Raw genomic sequence first — 18,740 nt, forward strand, 5'->3', positions numbered from 1 at the left:
ATATATGGAAAAGAAATATAAAGAATTGGACTAATTTATAGCTGAAATTAAGTGTTGTCAGAATGGCTTTTGCTGCCGGTAGCTAATGAATACAGGGCAAGAAACTAAGGTGTAGCTATTTGGCATTGCTTTGCCTTGCCAGAACTGAGTGTGCACCACATACATTGAATGAGCTGTTTTAAACAGGTTAATTTCTTCCAACTGTATGGAGCAGTGAGTCATGGAACAGACTGATCAGTGTAAGACCAGGTTTTTCAACTGTGAAACACCTCCATCAGCTGCATAGATGCTCAGAGGTTTTCTATGAATTTATATTTGGTGTCTGGAGATGATCTAGGACACTTAAAAATACAGAGAAAGCTACCGAAAAATTTCTTTTCACAGCTGGATTTTTTTTTAATGATTAAACAGAAGAAGCATTCATATTTTAGTCCCAAGATTTTTTTATATTCTAGAAGTGCCTTAATCCCCTGGCTGCACCAGTATTCTGTAAATGTAAAATAAGCAGAACATTACTTCAACGGTAACAATGTGAAAGTGTATCCCTGATTGCACACGGTATAGTTATGGATGTAACATACTGCGCCTGTGAAATATACCAGGTTGGAATAAAAATTGGACTCCTTTTTGCAATAGAAGTTTGCATCAATTTCCCACCTCACTTAAAAGAAATCAGGTCATCTCATCTCCACAGAACATAACAAACAGGACTTAACTGGGACAAGACATGCTTTCCCCAAGCTTTAATCAGCAAGTGCCTCTAGTGCCTGGCTAGATATCCTGTCATACAGGCCCTCGGTTTCAGCTTGGCTGTGTGTTTGTCCTGATGATGCATTGTAAACTGCTACACTGAAATGGAAAACAAGGCAACCTGTTGCCTCACCTGAAGTTTCCACACCTTCCTTTTATCAGGAGTTTCTTCTTCTGCCACATGAAGTTCTGTATGGCACTTTAGGAAAAGTGGGATGGTCAGCCCTCAGTCTGCTGCGTGCCATGGGTGGCTAGTCTACGTTCGCCAGGTTTCTTTCCAGACATCCACATTTTCCAATGCTGGGCTTCAAAATGATCACATTATTTAGGAAGGAAATTCCCTACAATCTGAGTCAGGGGGAGTTTCTGGCATCTCATCACAGAAGCCACCATCACATGTGGCTTGCCAAGACCTTGCCAACCAAACCAAATACAGCATTTCAGGTGGCAAGATCATGGCGACTTTGGCAGGAAGCGTATTACGGCACCTGCAGTAACAAGACACAAACAGAGGAATACCCTTGTCTATTTGGGAACCTTTCCTGAATTTACTTGTCATCAAACATGCTTAGAGATAGAACCAAGAACAGTACTTTAAAACAAACACAAGCAAGCAAATTAGCAAGGAACAGAATGGGAAACTTCAAAAAAGGTTATACCTACCATCAAACTTCTAGGTCTTAAACATAATAAATGATGTTGCCTCTCAGCACAGGATCTTGAAATTAGCTGGCAGGAAGGCTGGAAACACAATTTGTGCTTCCTCCAGCTTCTGTCCCCAGCTGTTCAGAAAGCTATCCCAGCAACTGGTATTAGCCAGTAAGACAGAAATAGCTCCCTCCCATCTTTTTATTTGTAACTTTTAATGCATTCTGCACAGATGAACATGTTCACACAAGGGATGTGAACAGGCTAATCCCCATTTTTATACCTACACGGCATATAGCTTACATTGCCACCTTTTTAAAATAAACATTCCACTTGACATAATCAACAAGGAACCTTGAGACTTTTTCAACACACCATAGCAAAGTATCCTTTATTATATGTATGCATCTTAGTAACAGTGCAATTTCTGCTCTTAATATTCCAAAGACACCATACAGGACCATTAATGACATGCCTGGTTGAACAGTCTTTTTCCTTGGTTTTTTTTGAAGATGTCAGGCATTTGCTGCAGCACAGCACAGAACATGGAGTTTTCTATTTGTATCCTCTTGCTTTCTCTGTTATCTTCAAGTTCCAGCAATTCTTTAATTGGATTCTAAAGCCATTTCCATGTATTTAAAAATGTATAGTAAAACAGAAGGAAATTGTTAAGTGAAATTGGATTTCTTCTTTAGCTCAGAAAGGTAGTAAGACATCACCTCCTCATAGCAGTTTCCTGCTGTCTTAGGTTCTCAGACCTCATGACAGAAAACTGTCATTTCACCGAGGATTCTATTTTCCTGAAGCAAAATGACACCATTCAGATCATGTGAATTATCTTTTTTCTTTTTCAAAAAAGCAGTGATAATTATGTTTTTATTCCTAACAATGGAAAAGGTAACTATAAATTCATGGAATAGCTATAGGAAAACTAATTATTAATGAAAAGAAGTCCATGTGAAAATGAAGTCACTATTCCAAAAGGAATTGAGGAAAAAAAATGTTTGAGGGAGGAAGGGATAGAAAGTATCTGGAAAAATGCAAGTAAACAGAAAATACAATAGGAAGGAAACCTAGAAGACCTGAGAAAGACCTCAAAATGGCACTGCACAAAAAATTACAAGTGAGCATGTGTCATGATGTGGCCAAGTTTCAGATCAATGAAGTTTGCAAGAAGCATCATTTTAGGCAGAAAGTAATTATTTCTCTTCTTCAGGGGTCTGGCTACTACTTCAGAATATGATTTCAGTTTTGGGTTGCTATTCTTGGGAGTATTTTTGTTTTGGATTTGTCTCAGCTGATCAGAACAAATGCCATCAGCTTCATAAAATAATGTCAATTATTAAGACATGCCTTCAGTACCCAAACATATGCATGTTACACAAATGAGGGTACAGGATTGAATGGTGAAAGGTTTTCAAGGACGTATATTTGTCCTTGATACTTTCAAACATCTCAGGTCTGCTTTTGTTTTTTAAGGCTGAGCCAACGTTATAAGAAATGTATGTATCATCAAATGTCACACACTTTGAATACACGAAGTAATGCAAATACTTATGCACTATTCTGCAAGCATAAGGTACACAGAGAACTGAACTTGCAGTTTAAATTAATCTCCAAACATACTTTTATATACTATACAGTATCTTACAACCAAATACAACCTTTTCGTTAAAATATTTGTAGTTTAAGTGGATTAGCAGCAAAACTTAAAGACTGTTAGTTGTTATGTCACAGACAAGGTTAACTTCATATGGCCTGTAACACATATGTAAATTTATACAGCTTTTTAATCACATTCTTGCAGAACCTTATAAAGAATTTAAGAGTCTGCTCTAACTCAGTGCATTTTTTGACATTCGTTAATTAAAATTAATGAATCCTTTGAATGAATTCCATAGAAATGGTGTCTCCACCAAAAAACACAGAAGCCTGAAATTACTTTCCTATTGCACCTATTGCACTGAGCAACCAATGAAGATGAGCACACTCAGCTGAATTAGCAAAGGAACATAAACCCCAGTATTTAAATCTGTTAGCAAAAATAACTTGGTTTTTTAGAATGTACAGGTAACTTATTAGCAAATCACTTTTTGAGAAGCACAAGAAGGTGAAACCAGGTTTAGAATAACATAAATTCTGGGGTTTTTTACTAGAGATTTCTTTTATATATGTGATTTATTGGGTTTATAATATTGCTTTATGATATCATAGTACTAAGTTTATAAGACCTTGCTATTTGTCTCCTGCCACTGATGATAAAACTCAGCATTTTATAACAAAGGTAAGATTCAATTCTTCACACTCATCCCATTTTATTAATTCAGTACTCACCAGGATATTTTTAAAATTCCAATAAAGTAGAACGTGAAAAACATTAGTTAACTTACTGTAACATTGGTTTAAAATTGTTACCTATTTTTTTTAAAAAAAGGGTTTTTTTTACATATACTCTGAACTCATCATTATGTTTTTTCATACAGAAACCATGTAGATTAAATACATTCCTGAGCAATCTTGCCTAACTTATAAATTGTTTTTCCATCTGAAGCTGGGTGTTTCATCACGTACTGTTAAGAAAAAGAGACCAAATTAGTCACAAATCAACACTTAGATTTTACTTATAAGCATTAGATAATCTCAAATTTAACCTGTACATGCATATGTATGTCTACACGTGACATTTTTTATTAAAACTAATGAAATATTTTTCTTCAGGCCAGTGTTCAGTTTCAATGGAAGGTAATAAACACTAACTGTTTCACAATGTAACCTAGCAGTATAAAGAGTGATTGATAAAAAGGTTTTAATGATCCTCTAGTTATTTAAAGTTTGGTATATTAAACTTTCTAGATATTAAGAAATCTGAGGTAGCAGAGCACTTGTTGCATTTTCTGAAATTTATAACCTTCAGATGGAAAAAAGTCTGTGCTGATAAATTAAGAACAGCCAAATTATTTTTATCTCTTCATCAGCTATGATGTGAAACAATGACCAAATTATTTATACCCAAACATGGGAGAAAGCTTACACGTGAGCATTGTGCCATGCTCCTGCTTACAAGATATTACTTTTCTGTTTTAAGTAAGAAAAGCAGATCCGTAAGAGGCAGTGTCACTCCCAATTACAGTTACAAAAGTTATGTACTGACAAAACCCACAATCCCTAGTATGAAGTGGTTAATTAATGACTGCAGCAGGCAGCATATGGCCATAATTTGCAGTGAGTAACTCACTTGTAAGGTTGTAATATGCTTGTCACATTCATTATCGATACTGACAAGATGTTTCTTTGGAAAAACGTTATGTGAAAATTAAGCAGACAGTGTTATGTCTACAGCTCAAGTCTTCCATAATGAGAACAAAACTTGAGATGCTGCAAGGTCGTGGAGTATGGGAAGGGCATCAAAGGATATTAAAATCAAATGAGCAAGTACCATGAGTACACAAGCATTTGTATGCTACATGCTCAGAATCAACAGAATCAGTTTTCCTTAACAGATGCCCTTAATCTGAACTGAAAAATGGGCAAAGGTGATGTGATGTTAAGCATTTACCATAGGTCTGGGCCTAAACTGCAGAGATCAGCACATAACACCAAGTGTTCTGATGAGACTGTGTCCCACCCTCTCTGTGAGCACAAATTCAAGTTTAAAAACAAAACAGCTGCAGTAGGAGAGTCCCAACAATTATTCTGACTAGCATCTCCTCTAGTTATTTAACCACTCTAATAATTTGAAGTAGCTGATACTTTGTGAACAGATACATGACTGTATCTGCTCTCTCTTCAAAACTGAAAAGTGATTTCTGAGAAAAAATGGATTATTTTTGTTTGGTAAATATGAAAAGGGTGGTTTTGAGAAAACAAACCCTTAAGTCAGTAGCTCACTCAACCAAATTATTTCCTGGGCATTCAAGATGCAGAGTCTCTTGTAGGGAAGACTACCTTTAATGAGAAAGTTAATTTATCCACTACTGGATCTCAACAGAAAATGCTGTTGCTTGAACTACTTTAAGAGTGAAAAGAAGGGATAAACAGCACCTGAGGTCCTTGATGAATCTGGAGAAATGTATAGGTCATTGACATATGTTAATAACCAAGAATTGAGACAATATTTAAAATCTGGTGCAGTAAGTACCATGCTGGTACAGTTTCTATGGCATTCTGCACAAAAGACTAAAGAGAACATTTCCTGAACTTCAGTAATGACTGTATTCATGTGATTCTAGTCTATTTTCTTTGAATAAAAAGCAGGTTGTTATTATTATTAGAAAAATTAGGTCTCAATTGTTCAGTTTGCACCTAGCAGCCGTTCTATCATTAAGACAAACAGAAGGTTTAAGTTGAAAAAAATATACTGATTTCATGTTGTTATTCAGGTTGGTAAATGCTGAAAATCTGCAACAGCTGTAAATGAATGTAATTATTTACTTAAAGAGACAGTCCTGGGTGCAGTTATGTATTGTATAGGAAGAAGTATTTTCCTTAGCTTTGGCTGAGTAACATTTCCACAGGCATATGCCATTACAGAAATAGAATACTTCACCTTGTTCACTAAGAGTAAAGGCACAATGTAAAAACAGTAAACTAAATACAGCAGCTCTACTTAGTACCGTACTAATCAGAAATTGTAAAAATTTACACTGTGTGATTTTAACCATCACTATTAACACATAGACACAAAAACATGCATTTTGCAAGAGCAAAAACTTAAATATAAACCCATAAAATGAGTTTAACTTGTATATGCATATTTAGGTATGAATTTCAGAAAATACAGGAAGGTATAAAAGCTAGCATTAGGAATGCATTTTATGGTATGTTTTAAATAAAAATTTAAAGGTATATGCATAGCAGTAATCTGAGCTTTAAGCACTCAAATACTTTACAAAATACTTTCTAAGAGTTTGGAAATACTGTACAACCATTTTAGATACTACTCTGCTTCAATTTGTCTAATGGACAGCTACTGCAAAAAATTGCATTTTTTTTCCCTAGAAAATAACGCACTAAAATAACATGAGAAATAGTGCATAGAACATCAAAATGAAAATGACCCTCCTTCCACCACTTACACACTTTTCCTTCTTTTTCCAGCTTCTTCAAGTGGACTAGGAGGTTACTTTCTGCTGCTGGAAGTAAATTTTCAGGTATTTCCTAATGGGAACAAAAAAATATGCATTTTGTATTTGTTTTAATATCCATCAATTACTTTTTCAATATAGAGAATGCATGGTTTATTACCATGCATTGGTATGTGGAACATTCAGTTAGTTACATAACACCAGGAAACTAAGATGGATAAATCAATTTTATACCAGTTAAATAAGTAGTCTAACAACACATTTTAGTTTACTTTGCTTGTTTTTTTTGCATTATCCATTTGTATGATGAAAACTTTGGCCAGCACTAAGAAGACTCCTCTTCAGAGCTTGGTCTGCCCTGGGTTGTCAGTGTAGCTGAGTATTTTTAAAGACAAATTTATGATGCATTTCTCCACAGATATCTATCACTTCTATTCCATGACAACATTTGCATATGTTTAAATATCCTGTAGCAATTAGTATCTGTGAATGAATAAACAATAAAAAAAAAATGTAACAGCTTCAGGAGGACAAAATATCTCAAAATTTTTCAATGCTCATTACATAAAAAGCAGTAACACCTGTTGCCCAGAAAAGCCGCGGATGCCCCATCCCTGGAAGGGTTCAAGGACAAAGTGGATGGGGCTTTGAGCAACCTGGTCTTGTGGAAGGTGTCTCTGCCCATGGCAGCGGGGATGGAAACTGACAACCTTTAAAGTCCCTTCCAAACCAAACCATTCTATGATTGTAAGACGATTGCTCAAAATCCCCCTCTCCGGCTCTATCATCCTAAAGGTAAAGCTCTTTTTTCCTTGTTGAAAAGTAAAAAGTTCTTTAAATAGTATGTGTGGCAGGAAAGTTCACTAGAAAACTAGTTAAATAAATCATGAACCTTTAGAATATTCTGAAAGCATATACTTTGTTCCGTAATATAAAGCTTTAATAGTACTGAAAAAAATTCTTACATAGACAGGACAAGAAGTTTGTGATTTACAGAAATATGAGAATGGCTCTATACTTAAAACCTAGTTGATCAGGCAGGAGAACTGCGGAAGCTGAACTGCCATAGGTAATGGTACATCAGGACTGCAAAATGTTCAGTGTGATGTAGTCATTCTTTTGGAAACCGGGGATCAGCTGAACCATGAAAAATGAGTTGAGAAGCTGTTACAGACCTGTTCCCAAGCCACAGCCACTGGCAACTTTGACATCTTTCTCCAAAGTAGAAAAGCTGTATCTCTTAACTCTGCTTGTTATGAGGGCAATTCCACACCACAGGGACAAATTGCAGAGGTTACATGAAGGATGATGAAGTAGCAAAAAAGTACTCTTACACCAGTCTAATGACACATACAAACTATCCAACTTCTGAGCTGCAATATCCTCCTCTGTGGAACTGCAGTTCACCTGCAATCTCCTGCAGACTGATAAACCAAGAACTGGAAGTTTTTAGCCAACCTTCAGGATGCTCCAAACACACTTTGGGAAATCCACAACTAACAGTCATGTCAAACTTTTCACCTTGAACCAAGCACTACAATTTTATTTTTGCTCATTCTTATGAAACTGTGCCTAAGACCATCTGGATAGTTAAATAAGTTCCCAAGAATTGTCTGGGCCCCGCTCCAATTAAGTGCTTAAACAAGACAATTTAAATGCACAGTCATAAGTGAACCCTGAACAGGCAGAAGTATTTTTTATCCCTTTTAAAAATCCACCATGGTTTTCACCCAAAGCCACCATGGTTTCCACTTACATACAAATTTTATGAACACAAACTCCATTTGCTTTAGTTTGATCTAAAAAACTTTTAATCAACAATTACCTTGTATACTATCTTTACAAGCTCCGAGGATGTGTATGATTTCCCAGCATTCTGCTGGAAAACATTTAGAATTTGCTGTTCACGTGCAAGTCGGTGAGAAATGTAGTTTTGGATTCTAGTATTTGCATCACGTACTACTGGGCCATGACCTAAAAATCAAAACACATGTACCAGAGCACTATTATTTACATTTGTAATTAAGTACACTATTGAATAATTGAAACATTCTTATGTAAACTCCAGTAGATTTAAAAGTCATGAGAAAAAGGTTCGAATGTCTGTATCACAGTCTGCATCTGAAAACCATTAAGATGGAAAGGAAGAATAAGAATATGAAAAGTCTGAATGGGGAAAGGGAATACTTCAGAAGGAATAAGGAAAGCAAGGGAAGACTAGGCTATTAGAAAAAATGAAAGGAGCTCACTGCTGAACAGATTTAAAAAATGAGATTCAGATTACTGTATTATCTCTGTTTGCCCGTCTTCCTCTCCCCAAAAGATATTGATACTAATGACTTAAACTGATACTGGCCTTGGAACAATAATGGCTGATGCAAAGGACTCAGGTACTACTGTCCTGTTGGGGCAAACACCAAGGTGACATCTTTAATTATGACATGTAATTTTCCCAAACACACCTTCAAAACGGATTCATACACTGTATTTTATGCCTTTAAAAACACTGTCCCAAGCATTATTAATTTTTTAAAAACAATTAAGAGAAGACCAATAAGTGAGCCAATCATAGTGAGTCAGGGCAGGAAAAAAGGAAGGCACAGGGAAAGTTACGGGTGGATCATTTTATGTCTGACTGCTTAATAACCAAAACACATGTTTTTTCCTGGACTGATCAGAAATGTTCCAACTTACTGACAGGCCTTTGAATCACATTAAGAAAAGGCTTAATTGGTAAAGCACTAACCTTTATGAAAAATCAAATACTGCCTCATGGTACATTAAAATGACAGAGAAAATATTGTTCAGCCATGAGAGCTACACGCACAGAAATTAAACTTAATATGTTACCCGTAGAGGAAGTGACTTGCACAAATATTCATCACATGCTTTTTATAGCAAGGTTTCCTATTTCTTTGCCTGTACAACTCACCTGAAATAGCGGCAGCAACTTCCAGCTCTGCCAGTGTAAACTCTAAGTAATTTATAAAATTAGTATAAAAGAAACTAATGTAAAAAGACATAGCTTTCTTTTAGGAGTTGTTTGGTATCATCAAAATCAGTTTCTTTTGAGGTTCTCTGACTATTTAAAAAAAATCACCATATTCTTTGCTTGTAGTTTTGGTTTTACTGATTAAATGACTTTTTAAGCTTTTTAAATTAAAGCTTATTTTCCCAGAGGACAGGCAGCTTATAGAAAAAGAGCAACTGATTTTTCATGTTTTGAACTAAAGCATCAAAGGAATCTATCCTTCTATAAGTCAAAATATTTATACATATCTCAATTTATACACTCACTTCAGCACATTTGAAATTACTAAGTATACATTGAAGCTTACCTTGTTTAAATAAAGTATTATAAATACAAGATATTTAATGTCTAAATATAAAACTATACTGTCATATGCATTTATATTTAATGATTTCAAACATATTTAATCTGAAGCTATTTTTCCTTACAAAATAAATTACAAGTATAACAGTATCTCTACTGTTAGCATTTATAAACCCAAAACTTTAAATGTAGAAAAAACATAGCAAGACATACAAAGCAGAGACTGCAATGTTAACTGTCCATTCTCTTGCATTCTCTAATGACAGAAGTCTCACTAAAGCAATCAAAATTAAGGGTTGCCCATGGAATCATAAGGCATTCTTAAAACCTGGCCCTACTCTTCCAAGTGATTTAATTGACTTAGACTACAAGACCAATGTCAGAACCTGAAATGGAACCCCCATTTTGCAAAGTTAAAGGGATTTCATATCCATTATATCATCTGATCCATAGCTGTTGTGTATGAATATATGTACATTAAAATGATCTCAGAAAGCTTGGAACTAAATCCAGATGTGGAACTTTCCCATCCATCATTTTTCAGAGACAGTAATACAGGTATTTACTTATTAATGAATAAATGGATCAATATCTGAATAAATGTAAAATGTTTCTGAGCATACGAAAAGCACCCTCAAAATACGAATGTCTTTCCATGAATTATGGAAAATTATTATTTTAATATCAGATAGATTCATATTATTTCCTCATAACACATTGCGAAGTGTGAGATTCTCTTACTTTAAATTACAGCACAAAAGACAGAAGCGAAGAAAACAATTGGCTCATGAAATCTTCCACAGACTCCTAATTCCAGTACTGTTATTTTCTGTATTACCAAGGAACATTGTTTATTATTACAGGATGGGGAGCCCTCTGCTGACTAAAATGCCCTTTTTTTGTCCCAAGGATTCTCATCAAATATCATCTGTAATTAGATATCATGAGTGGACTGCCTTAGTCATTCCCACATTATATTCAAAAAGAAACATGGAAGGGGAAGGATTGACAAAATTCACCTACTCTCACCTAGCCAGCAGTCAGTTTGTTACAAAAATTCACCTAATTCTGAGGCTACAACATGAGTGCTAAAGCATGGATGGGGAACAGAGAAACAGTTCAAGAATTATGAAGGCCTAATATTGCAGCACAGACAAAGTACTTTTCTTATACAGAAAGTATTGTTAAAGCAAACTACCTCTGCTGCAGTTACCCAGCAGTATCAACAACTGTTCTGATTGGGCAATAGCCACCTTCTACGCAACTGCACATACATTTTGTGGTGCATGGATGAAAAAAGAAAGTTAGTTCCAAACCATCTTGATACTTAGCTATCATCACTGAAAATGCACCATGTCAGACTGGCTTCCTAACTGAAGTACAGTATGCACACACTTAAAACAGTAGCAAACAGTTATAAATAAAGAGCACCAATGTTCAGCCTTAGTGAATGTGTAATCTAGATACATAACCATTAAGAATAGAGTGAAATACAACAGATAAAATTGATAAACCAAATAGAATTTGGTTTATATACGGGGTTTTTGAAGGCAGAAATTCAGTTTGAGGAACAGGCTTTATTTGGAGGTATTAAGAAAGAAAGAAAGTAAAACATTTGATTTGAGATTCTGGAGGCTAAAAAACTACTGTTAGTTTTAACAGTAGTTAAGTCAATAAATATGACCAAGTCACTATTCTGTCTACATCAACCTCCACATCCATGGAATATCTACGATGTGTTTCTTAAACAGCATTTTTATGCTTAGATCTTAAAGGGCACCTACTTCAAAAGAAGGCTATTTTAAGAGTGAACACAAGAGAGTAGGCTAAACATAGACGGTTAATAGAACAAGGCAGAACTGAGAACATAGACACGGTAGCTTAGAATGACAAGTTGAAGATGAAACAGAAAAAGTCAGAAAAAATCCTGAGATGTAGCTCTGAAAAAGCAAATGAGGAGCTTAAACCTTATTTACATAATGAATTCTTAAAATGCAGTCTTGTCAAACAGACAGGGTATATATTAAAAGTAAATGCATTCCCAAGGTTTGGAGGAGAGAGAGGAAAAGAATTAAAGGAAAGCCATAGACTGAATGAATCGGCAACTTATTTTTAGAACATTTTTGGCCTCTTGGCTCTTGTTCAAATTTAACCTAAGTTATTAACTAAGACAACCATACTACAGTTCTGCAGCTTTCCAAGATGAATTTGTGATTAATCAGTACTGCAAAGGACAGACATCTCTCTCAAAAAACACTACTAGGCTAGTCACATTGACAGTGAGTGCAAGTGGGGATGAAAAGGACTGAAAGAACAACTATTATTTTTTCTTCCAGGATAACATTAAAGCACAGGGATAGAGTAAAATAAGAAAATTAAATTTGCTGTATGATTCCAACAGTGAAAGATTTTGGCCTCTGGAGTCTTTGGGCACAGAAAGACAAGATCCACCCTCAAATGAAGAAATTTCACAAAGGAAAGATACCTATCACTAAAAATTTTTAAGTTTTGCAGATCACCATGACAAAGTTAGCTTAGCTTAGCACTTACTAAGTAATGAACTTGAATTGTTAGATCAGGAATGATGTTTAATTGTAATAATAGTTCTCAAATTCTTGGAGGAGATATTTAAAAATTACACAGTAAAAGAGAGCAGTTAAAAATAAAAACACTTACCTGGATATATCAAATCTGGTTTCATTTCTAGCAACTTTTTCAAAGTTTTCATGTAATCATACAGGTCTTCTATTACTGTTGTTCCTTCCCCTAAAATACAGTCACCAGAAAATATAGCATTTTCTTCTTCTAGATGTAGAACCATATGATCATCAGTGTGTCCTGGTGTATATAAAACTCTATTTAAAGAGCAAAGAAAGCATATGTTTTCCATACAGCATATATACTTCATTTTTGAAGCCAGAACAAACGATGATAAAATCATACACTTGCAAAGCAGCCCGTAACAAGAACCAAAAAAAATTGACCAAAAAAGGCTGAAAAGTTGATGTAAACAGGTATCACTGCCTAATCCCAGTCCATTTTCTTATACCATGTAAAGAACACCAATCATCATCTCTAACATGCTTTTACTTGCATGACACACCATAATATAAGTGCATTAAAGGAGCTGACTAGCCATGTAGAATTTCAGTTTTAGAGGGCTTTACTCTGAAGCTTCAAAACAGAAAATTGACATGTCATTTCCAGATTGAAACATGTGAAGTTCTTGACATACATGCTGCACTTAGGAAGGAGGGTATGGATGATGTCTATTCTTTTAGAAATTACCTACAAACTTCCAAACCCGACCCAGAAAAAGTTCAGTCTTCCAAAGTTTATTTTTCCGAAGTTTATTTTTAAAAGCCCCATAGCACAGTGGAGCACAGCTGTCAAACACAAAGAACCATGGTCTTTGAACCATGAACCATGAACCATTCAGCTATTCTATGTGCAAGTCATTAAACACCTGCATGGGAAGGATTAAGCTCATCCACAGCTTGGTTGAGCACCGTATTAGCATGCAGCAAAGGGACAGTGGGTATGTATATAGTATGTGGTAACCTGAGCTGCCAAGGAGCTGCACTGGCGTGTCCTTTTACTATGATTTCTGGAAAGCAGAAGGGCCTTATGCCGAGGCTGATGCAGACTGAAAGTAACACAACTCTGACCAGCATCACTGCAAAAATTCATTACAATCTTCTTGTCAATGGCAGATGCATCAAAGCAGTGATCAAAAACTGACAGAGCTGGTGCCAATCGTGGTGTACAGGGCAAGGCTAAACAGCTCCCAGCCACGTCGATTTAGGGCTGGGAGACCATAAGTGCAGCATCATCTCATGCAATGACTTCCAGCTCCTACTGAATACTGAGCTCAGAAGAAAGCAGGTGAGCCAATGCCCTGTGGAGCCAACATCAAAATCAAGTTGGTAGGTTGTAGTTCACCTTTGGGAAATGGTGTCCTTCAATTCTTGACCAGGAAGCCAAACCATTAAAATAGCAGAAAGAGAACTCAAGACTGCCTGGCACACCTTGAAAACGTGAAGGTTGCCAACTAAAATGTAACATGCACATACTGCTATTTTGGAAGCAGTCGTGGGTCTAAGAGTATCCTTAAAGTAATTACCAAATAAGAGGTGAGAATACCTGCTTTTAATCAAACAAAGTTGGCTGCATTACCCCTGTCACAACCCACCCGTAGGGGCTGTGATGTTTGTTATAAATTCTCTTCAGGATCAACAAGGACACCGGACTACATGTCAGGGAACTCCCACACTTTCTGGTACAATCACCTTAAGTCCTGCAACTAGCCCACTATTTGGTCTCAGAGGCATTGGCTAACAAGCCCTTCACTTTGATGACACACTTCAACAAGCTCCCAATCCTCACAACAAACTTCTCACAGGTGTTGCCTAACAAGCCCTGTATTTTTACAACAACCTGCAACAAGCTCCCAACTCCCACAACAGCACAACCAGTCGGTCTGAGCCCTTCAGAAACTGAGCTGGGGTGGGGGATGGATGAAAGTGTGAGTCTGAAGGCAGAAAAGGAAGTTGGCTCAGGACAATGCTGTCCCACCTCCAGGGGATCCTCCCTGCCAATCACAACTTCCCTGTCACAAGTCAGAATATCTGAGACAAAACATGCCTACACCTGGTCCTCCACAATCCCAAACTTCAAAATGTGCTAATCCTTGACTGACTTGAAGTTAAAAAAATTATTTTCCATCTCCAAATTTTTGTCCAAACATGTGCCACTTAGGGTAGTGAAAGGTCTTCAGTATGCAATATAATACTCTTTTTACTTATATTTTTACAAGAATAAAATAAAATGCTTTTGGACAAAATACATCCCTTTTCTTTTTTAATGGTTTTTTTCTTCCAATCAACCAAGTGACATATTCTACAAGTGGGATATAGCTCCCATCTAAACTGAGGAAAACAAGCAAACTTTGTCCTTATAAGAGTAATGCCTTGTTAATGAAAGAAGTCTGAAAACTGAATGGTCAAACCTTTTTATTGTGTGTGTGCTTTCATGGGGCAGACTAGCTTTCTGTTTCACACTCATTCAGACTAACATAAGCAGTACTCTCCATGGAAAGAAGTCCTCCAAAACTGGTACCCTACAAGAACCTCATAGGTTCAAGGTTTAAAATCCAACATTTTAAGTATTAAATGTTTTAGAGCCTCCCAGGGAAATATTTTTAAAGTAAAAAGAAAGCCATGCTAAATAATCCAGCCAGCCTACCACAGACTTCCTCAACTTTAACAGTAACTAATTGCGTAAGAGCGATGAGAATGCATATAAAATCCTATTTGATTTTCCTGGTGAAAGTATTTTTCTAGGGAAATATTCTTAATTTCTCTGCTGAGTACAAAGACTAAATCCAAAGGCTAATTTCTGATAATTCTCATTCACAAAAACAATTTATTTCTATTAACATATCCTGCTGGATCATGATAGGAAGTCAACATGCATAAGTGCTGAAAAGATTAGATGTATGGATTGGCAATCATTAGAATTAAGATACATGTACAGGTCAAAATTCTGAAGAAAGAAGAACTTGCAGAAATTCATGGTTACCTGAGTGTGGCTCCCTCCATCTGTATCACATCTCCATCTTTAAGATAAAAATATTTATGTCCTCCTTCTATTGTTTCTTCACAGTGAGGGACACGAGGGAGCTTACATATGCGATATTCTGAATCTAATATTTAAGGAAAGCAAAGAAAACAATGTTTTGAATTTGCCACTAACATAGTTATTCCACAGACAGGTTACTTTTTGAATAAGTACGATTAATTATCACACAGCATGAACACAAAACTAGAAACAACAAATTCTGTATAGTAACTTTATATTTGTAGAGCAACTTTATTCCAGAGCCAAACCCACTAAACAGTGAAAGCCACTGATTCTGAATACTGCACTCTGGACCAGCGACAAACTCGAAGATGGCAAAAACCCACAAATGGAATTAATAAAGATCAGTAATTGTTATATTTTACAAATGTTCTTTCTTGACTCAAGAGCAAACTCCCCCAAGTTTTTATACCACCACTAAGATTTCTGTGCTCACATTTTGCTTTATGATTCACAGAAGCACCACTGAACATTTGCCTAAAATTGGATGAAGACTTTTTGACCTGCAACTTCTCTCAGCTTTTACCATTCTGAACAGTGCATAAAATGCAAACACTTTGGCTGAACAGCTATAGATAGCAACCCAGAAAGGCATTTATATACCTTGCTAGTCTTTACAACCACATTCATAGGTTGGCAAGCCCAAAAGCCTCACCAAGACACTCATACACCCACGTCTCCAAGACACCAATTGTTTTCAGTAGTGCCCAGGCTTCGTTGCAGATAAGCACCTGGCAACTTTACAAAATTAAGCCTGCGACAAAGCTCGTGACAAAATCCAACAACGTTAAGAATTACCACATTATCCATACTGCTTATTCTCTTCCCAGATACCAATGCAGAAATGTCTCTTACTGTTTATCAACATGAAATACACACTTTTAGATCAGACTTTACTTGCAGACTGCCCTACTGCTTTCCCTTCATGACCTGAGGCCTATGAATTTGTCAGCAATTACTAATGGGCTCCTTTAAGGAATCTCAAAGTTATGCACATTTCTTTTTCAAAATTCAAGCTATTTGTGTTTACAAAAGGGAAAATAACAATCAAGTTATCATTGCTGTCCAAGTAAAACAGAACAAGTATCAAGTTTTTCTCACATTTCTTAATACCATGCTGATGGTAACCTAGGTTCTCATTATACACACATAAGAAAAATTCACTATGAAGTTATGCACAAGTATTGAAGAAAACCTGTAGTACTACAACTATTACATTCAGATTATTCATTGCTCTCAATCTATACACTGCAGCAGAATCATGAAATTCCATGCAGTTTATACAGCAATTCCAGAAGAATAATTCAGTTGATTTGCACAGAAGCATTCAGTTAATGTTTTTTCTTGCCATGTATCTAACATTGTCAGCAATATCTGAAATCTCTGGCCTACCATTTGGGATGTTTTTGCAGATATCAGGTATTCCACCAGTATGATCACGATGCCAGTGTGTCACTAAAATGTCTTGAATCGCGATGTTGAACTCTGACAGTGCCTGCTTTAAACAGCTGATATATTCAGGAATAGCTGGCTCTCCGGTGTCAATAAGGACCCTTCTACACACGGACCAAAAAAAGGGAGGGAGAGACACACACCAGAGAATAAAGAGTGTTCATATGACAGCCAAGTAATATGAATAAAATAAGCCAACACATGGAAATTTAGCAATAATTGATGTCTCCATATCCAGACGCCACTTCGTGCCTCCTGATATTCCACCCCTGTGGCATAACAATTTAAAAAGTGGGATACATAATAAACGTAGGCCACACATTTACAACTCCGGGGCAAGAGGCAGAAGCTACGTTTAATACCGCGGGGGAGCTGCGAGGCCTGAGACACCCGCCCGCTTCCCTCACGGAATTCCCCGCCTCAGCCCAAGGGTCGCCCGGAGGAGACTCCACAGCGCCCTGCCCAAGCCGCCTCCGGGCACTAGCCCCTAAAATTTAATGCCGTACGGTTTCTTTCCTCTTTCTAACCCTGACTAAGGGATTTGGGAGCAGGCCGGTAGCGGCCTCTAGAGCTGGAGGCAGTGCACGGTGCCCAAGAGGGGCCGGGGCAGAGAAGCCTCGTCCGCCGTGCCCTGGCCCTTCTCCGTGCAGGGTCGGTACCTGTGCCCGGTGCCCACCAGGTAGGTGTTGGTGCCCTGCAGGGTCATGGGCCCCGGGTTGCAGCCCAGCACCCGCACCACCCGCGACGAGAGCCGCTCGATGCGCGGCAGCAGCGACACCATCTCCGAAAAGAATCGCCCCGAGTTCCCAGCTCCACTTCCCTCACGACGCCAGAACTCGGGAAGGCGGAAGCCTCTGTTACCCGTGCTCCGCCTCCCGCTGCCCTGCCGCGGCGCCTTCCGCCCGGGTGCGAGGCGGCTCCGCCCGTTCCACGGCCGGGGCGGGGCGGCCGCCGGTGTGCGGCTAAAGCCCGGCTCCTAGCGATAAACGCTGTGGTGATCCAGCGGGATAAAGTTCTCTTTCGTGGAGGGCAGTTCTCGGTGGAGTTCAGTTCGCCGTGCCGGGTCGGTGCGTCGCTGCTGCCCATTGAGAGGCATGTCCTGCTTCTGCCGGCTTTTTCCAGAGAAATTTGTTGCAAGAGGCAGATACACCTTCTCTATATCCCAGGAAGACGCCCACTTAGAGCGTACGTACGAGCTGTGTGGGCTCCTGCACAGCACATAGGCGCTATCTAGGATTCAGCGTTTTTAATAAAATTTGAGAGCTATTGGAGAGCGTCCAGCAAAGGGTCACTAAGATGATGAAGGGACTGGAGCATCTCTTTTGTGAGGAAAAGCTGAGAGAGCTGGGACTGTCCAGCCTGGAGAAGAACAGGCTCAGGAAAATCTCATCAGTGTATGTAAAAACCTGAAGAGAGGGTGTGTAGTGGACCGAGCCAGGCTCTGTCACAGGGCCATTGCCTCAGGTCCTGTCATGGTGCCCTGTGCCAGGACCAGAGGCAATGGGCACGAACTGGAACACAGGATGTTCACTCTGAACATCAGGAAACGCTTTTTCACTGTGCGGATGACCGACAGTTGGCACAGGGGGCCCAGGGAGGTTGCGGTGTTTCCATCCTTGGTGATGTTCAAAACTCATATGGACGCTGTCCTGGGTAACTGGTTATAGGTGGCCCTGCTTGAGCTGGGGGCTTCAAAAGTGAACTCCAGTGGTCCCTTCCCAGCTCAGCCATTCTGTGACTTTGTGAAATTATGTCACTGTCATCCAAGTGGAAATACTGTGTTTGCAAGCAGCAAACCTGCAAGGTGCTGAAATTTACCTGTTTGGCTTTTC

General features: G+C 38.0%; 1 protein-coding gene across 4 annotated transcripts; it reads right to left on the bottom strand.

Moving 5' to 3' along the window:
• Positions 1–1,760: 1,760 nt before the first annotated feature.
• Positions 1,761–17,817, bottom strand: LACTB2 (lactamase beta 2). 4 transcript variants are annotated; one of them, XM_048287193.1, is made up of 7 exons: positions 17,568–17,816; positions 16,849–17,012; positions 15,397–15,520; positions 12,493–12,671; positions 8,308–8,456; positions 6,478–6,555; positions 1,761–3,968 (listed from the first exon to the last, which is right to left on the bottom strand). In XM_048287193.1, the coding sequence occupies exons 1-7, from the start codon at positions 17,687–17,689 to the stop codon at positions 3,894–3,896; spliced, it is 891 nt and encodes a 296-aa protein (XP_048143150.1). In that variant the 5' UTR covers positions 17,690–17,816; the 3' UTR covers positions 1,761–3,893. The 4 variants fall into 4 exon arrangements, with proteins under 4 accessions (XP_048143150.1, XP_048143148.1, XP_048143147.1 ...); XM_048287191.1 differs by having other exon boundaries at positions 6,474–6,555; positions 17,568–17,814; XM_048287190.1 differs by having other exon boundaries at positions 1,761–6,555.
• Between the last annotated feature and the right edge of the window lie 923 nt (positions 17,818–18,740).

Source organism: Corvus hawaiiensis, chromosome 26, assembly GCF_020740725.1.
Source record: "Corvus hawaiiensis isolate bCorHaw1 chromosome 26, bCorHaw1.pri.cur, whole genome shotgun sequence".
NCBI classification, from domain to species: Eukaryota; Metazoa; Chordata; class Aves; order Passeriformes; family Corvidae; genus Corvus; species Corvus hawaiiensis.